The sequence below is a fragment of the Amblyomma maculatum genome, chromosome 1, assembly GCF_055883805.1.
Source record: "Amblyomma maculatum isolate TAMU_Amacu chromosome 1, ASM5588380v1, whole genome shotgun sequence".
NCBI lineage: Eukaryota > Metazoa > Arthropoda > Arachnida > Ixodida > Ixodidae > Amblyomma > Amblyomma maculatum.
Window position 1 is genome coordinate 447,111,447 of NC_139344.1, and position 5,368 is coordinate 447,116,814.

The following is a 5,368-nucleotide window of genomic DNA, read 5'->3' on the forward strand; positions in this document are numbered from 1 at the left end:
GCTTAAATACATGCGCTATCGAAAGAAATGTGACTAGTAACACTGTAATGACAATAGAATAAAATGCGCGTAAAACTACAAATAATACATTGTCAAAGAGGTTATATCATTTCATAATGGCGCGTGTGGCGCACATGCAGTACATTTTCGGCGTGGCATGCAGATACATAACAATTCGACACACAATGTCCGCTCACATGCGCACAAGCTAATGATCAATGCGTATTGCATCTTTTAAGATATTACTAAGAATCATACGCAAGATATGTAATCATCTTTTGCACACAAAATAAATGCAAAAATCCAACACACGAGGAGCAGTCGCTAGTGAAAAAAACAGAGAAAGATATTTTATATACTGACATGTAGAAAGTTCAAATCAAGTTTACTGGAGCACTCTTTTGTATTTAAAGCAAATACATGTAAAAACGTAAACATAGCATGTCACGCACCTTCACTTCAATACTAATCACGCGTCTTGGGAAAAAAATATATTTTCCTTAGGTTTTCATTGAGACCTGAAGTAACTGCATTGAATTTGTAGATTAAAAAGGATTCTCGAACCTCTCGTTCATGATGAGATTTAAAACCAGATTCCAGTATTGTGGCTGTAATGTTGTCAAACGAATGGCCCGGAATCGCGACATGTTTGGAAAGCGAAAGGTTAGGCAAGCTTTTAGCATGTGATCTGTGGTTGTTGAATCGTAACCTGAACGGCAGTTCAGTCTGTCCAATGTATTGGAGTCCGCACACAGAACATTGGAGCAGATAGATGACATTGCTACTGTCGCAAGTGAAGTCACCTTTTATTTTACAGAAAAAGTCTGATGCTGTGCTTCTCACTACTGTAGTGGTGGTCATGTGATCGCACACCTTACAACGTGGCTTTTGGCAAGGGCGGCAGCCAGTTGAAAGAGGGTTAGTCATTTTAGGTGAAGTTAGCAAGTCGTGCAAATTTCGCGACCTTCGGTGTGCGACACGAGGTGGTGGTGGGAAGATTTGGGTCAGGCGACTGCTCTGCATAAGGATATTGTGATGTTTTCGGAGAATGCCGTTAACATTTGGTGCTGACGCGCAATGGGTTAGCACTAAAGTGGGGTTCGGTGATTGTCGAGTATGTTCATGTGAGCTAAGGATATCCTTGCGGTCCATTACATCAGCGCGTTTTATTGCGTCGTCAATAATTTGCGTTGGATATCTTTGTCTTGTTAGGGCATCACGCAGTTTCCCGCAGTTGTCAACAAAGTCGGAATCTTTTGAACAAATTCTTTTAAAACGAAGTGCTTGAGTGTATGGTATACTTGTCTTACAGTACCTTGCATGGCTGCTCTCGAAATGGAGGTATTGATGCCTGTCAGACGGTTTCCTATAAAGTTTAGTCACAAGTTTAGTGCCAGACAAAGACACTGTTACGTCAAAAAATTCATCGACGATGCCGAATATGATTCTGTAAAAGAAATGGATGGGTGCACGCTGTTGAATCCTGCTATAAAGGACATAAGTTCTGATTCACCATGGTGCCAGATGAAAAAAATATCATCTATGTAGCGCTTGTAATAAAAGGGTTTTAAGCTACATCTACCAATGAATTTGTCCTCAAGTAGTCCCATGAAAATGTTGGCGTAGTTTGGGCCTATCTTGGTTGCCATCGAGGTACCGCTCACTTGTACAAAATGATCCCCATTGAATTCGAAATTATTAAACTGTAGATTGAGCTTGCGCGGGACTGCCAGAGTGAAGGAGTCGACCGGTTTTGTAAATGATAAATCGTCATATGCGTCGAGCACCGCACGGATGCCATCTAAATGGGGAATATTAGTGTACAAAGAAGGTTCATCCACCGTCACCAGTAGGGAGTCATGAGGAACGTCAAGGTCGATAATATCTGTTAAGAAGTGGTTGGTGTCTTTTAGGTATGACGAAAATGTGGGCGGAATGATGTTGATTATGCTGTCGACATAGCGGGACAAAGGCTCAGTAACCGTTCCAATGCCTGACACTATTGGACGGCCGGGGTTTCCAGGCTTGTGAATCTTGGGTAAGAGATAAAATCTCCCTGCGAATGGGCTGAGGGGTACTAATGAGTGACTTGCCTTTTGAAATAGTTTTCCGTCTTTGACAAGTTCAGCTATGCTGTCTATTACAATTTCTTTATATCTACAAGTAGGATCAGCGTCCAAACGTTTATAAAACGTACCATTAAGTTGCCTTTCTGCTTCAGCGATATAATTACTTTTATTCATGACTACCACTGCTCCACCTTTATCTGCGGGCTTGATAACAATATCATGCCGGTTCTGCAGTGAATCAATTGCCTTCTTTTCATCTGCAGACAAGTTGTGCTTGAAAATAGCGCGCTTTTCGTACACCTTTAGAATGTCTTGTTGCACAGCGGATATATATAGGTCGAGATGTTTATCTCGCTGAGTAGGCGGGGTCCATTGATAATGTGACGGCATATGCGTAGAAGAGGGACGTTCATGAAAAAACTCCCGTAGTCTCATAGTGCGTGTGAAGTTCTCTAAGTCTTTTACTAGCTGGAACTCGTTATACCCGCCTGTCGCTGGACAAAAGTTCAAGCCGCGCGAGAGCACGGCAATTTCTTTTTCAGATAAGGCAAAATTTGATATGTTGACGATGTTTGTTTGGGACGGAGCTTTAGCATTGGCGTTCACTTCTGGGGAGAACGCGGAAGGAACGTTATCACGAAGCAGCTTGTTAGATTTTGTAACTTCCACTTGTGCAGTCCTTTTTGCTGATATTCATCTAATAAAGTGTACTGCAATGGTGTTAAATCGAGAGTAGCACGCAGTTATCGTTCCCTGTTCGTTAAGTCTTTAACGGATGACTGGTAATGATCAATGACAATTCGCGCGAGTTCTAAGGATGCTTTCTTTAGAGTATCCTTCCACATATTTGCGTTTGGGCTCGACATTTCAGATGTAGCAGGCCTTAAAGCGAGTCTAAGGCCTCTCGGAGCAATCGACGCTGCGGCATAAGAACTTAAAGTGGACGCATGAAGTTGGTATCGGACGCGCTTGTCAATCAACTTTCTCAACCTAAAAAAACCGGTCGAGCATGTCACCATACCGTTTGAAGCAGTGCCTAGTCAGTTCTGCGTGGCCTTCGCTCCGTTCGCAAACTTGCTCCTTAGAGGGTAGTTGTGCGGCAGCCGGGTGCTGCCAGATGTCTTAGGGGGCTGTTTCGTTGTGGACTTGCTTCCATTTGTCCCGGTAGGGCACAGTTCTTTTGCAGTAGGTTCCGATGTGGATGGCAGGGCTGTGGACATTTGGCTTGCGGCAGGTTGGTCCGAGGAGCCGTCTTTCTCGGTAGGTCCAGTGGGCGCATGATCGCTCCAAGATGTAGACGAAACGTTCGTAGAAAAGCGGAAACACCGCTGCTGTATGTGGCTAGCCATCAGTGCAACGCCCTCGAAACTTGGGTAGACGCCGTCAGCTGCAAGAACACGTACCGATGGATACCACTCAAAACCATGGTCATGGAAGAAAACATGTCGTGAACGCCGGCAGAAATTTCGTAGACGGCTGTTAAAGCTGCACGCTTCACGGTTGCAGTGTCGCACAGTGGCAGCGTTGCGATTCCCACGACGGCGGTTTGTGCATCGAGGAAGCAAAAGGCTGACGTAAATCCGACGTACTGTAGGACGTGCTTCAGCAACGAAGGTCAGTAGGTCTCGATACTTCTCAAAGGTGAGGCTGTGCTGCGGGCCAAATCATTGGTCCCGACGTGCAGGATAAGTGTGGTAGCAGATATATATATATATATATATATATATATATATATATATATATATATATATATATATATATATATATATATATTGTTACCACGTTTATTTAGACAGATCTTAGGCTGCGCTAGAGAATAGCACACAAGAGCGGTGCAGCACCAGCTTCCTCCTCTTGTGCTTATCCCTCCAAACCTCATCTTCCTTCAATAAGGACCGCGGGAAGTGCGTGACACTGCCCCCTTCGCAGACGATGCCCGCCGGGCGAGTCAGGGTTCGTCACGTTGATAGAAGGGTTTCATGCGGGCCACATGGACTACTTGAGTCTTCTGAGAACGATGCCCTTGGGTGGTCACGCGAGAGACTACAAAGTTTACTGCGCTGAGGCGTTCCAATACAACGAAAGGGCCAGTATAGTGGTGCAACAGTTTCTGGCACCAGCCGCGCTTACGCAACGGCGTCCAAAGCCACACCAAGTCACCAGGGACATAATTAACATCTTGATGACGCTTGTCGTAGCGTTGCTTGTAGCGTTCCTGGGAGGCTAGAGTGCGAAGTCTAGCGAGTCGACGAGCTTCTTCAGCCAAGGAGAGAGTATGCGCTAGTGAAGTTTCAGCAGGGAGTGAGAAAGGCAGAAACGTGTCCAAAGTGCTTCGTGGAGGTCGTGCATAGAGAAGAAAAAACGGACTGTAGCCTGTCGTTTCGTGCTTAGCAGTGTTAAATGCGTATGTTGTAAACGGAAGGACTTCATCCCAGTTTTTGTGGCGGGAGTCGACATACATTGCGAGAATATTGCTAAGCGTCCGATTGGTGCGTTCGGTAAGACCGTTTGTTTGTGGGTGGTAAGGAGCTGAATGGCGAAAATGGGATGAGCAGAGGCGAAGAAAGTCGTCTACAACTGCTGCCGTAAACTGTCGGCCACGATCGCTTATTAACACACGTGGAGGCCCATGTCGAAGAATGATGGACCGTAGGAGGAACACCGAGACATCAGAAGCAGTGGCTGACGGTATAGCAGCAGTTTCACAGCACCGCGTAATGTAGTCTACGCACACTATGACCCAGCGGTTTCCGTTGGAGGAACGGGGAAACGATCCTAGAAGATCAATTCCTGCATGTTCGAATGGGGTTCGTGGTGGCGTTATAGGCTGAAGATGACCCGGCGGTGAACAGGTTGGGTGCTTGAAACGCTGGCACTGGAGGCAGCTGGCCACATAACGTTGAGTAGTTTGACGCATCTTCGGCCAATAAAAACGTTCCTTAGCCCTGTGCAATGTCCTTGCGAAACCCAAGTGTCCAGATGTGGCATCGTCGTGCATTACCCGAAGAACCTGACACCTAAGACTTGTAGGAACTACCAGAAGAAGCCGCGCACCTACTGACGAGTAGTTCTTCCTGTATAGTACACCGTCACGAATGCAGAATGAGGTCGTAGGGTTCCGGGATTTTGCTGCCTCAAAAAGCGGCGCCAACTCGTTGTCGTGCCGCTGCGCAATCTTGAATTCACCAACATCAGGGAAACTAGTAGAGATAGCAGCTATATATTCATCCAAGACCTCATTGTCGCAATCAGTAGTTTCAAGTGGCAACCGTGACAAGCAGTCAGCATCACCGTGCTTA

At 45.9% G+C, this 5,368-nt stretch overlaps 1 protein-coding gene across 1 annotated transcript; it reads right to left on the bottom strand.

Moving 5' to 3' along the window:
• Nucleotides 1-465: 465 nt before the first annotated feature.
• Nucleotides 466-3,495, bottom strand: LOC146209630 (uncharacterized). Its single transcript, XM_084580735.1, has 2 exons — nucleotides 3,473-3,495; nucleotides 466-1,447 (listed from the first exon to the last, which is right to left on the bottom strand). The coding sequence occupies exons 1-2, from the start codon at nucleotides 3,493-3,495 to the stop codon at nucleotides 466-468; spliced, it is 1,005 nt and encodes a 334-aa protein (XP_084436861.1).
• Nucleotides 3,496-5,368: the final 1,873 nt, after the last annotated feature.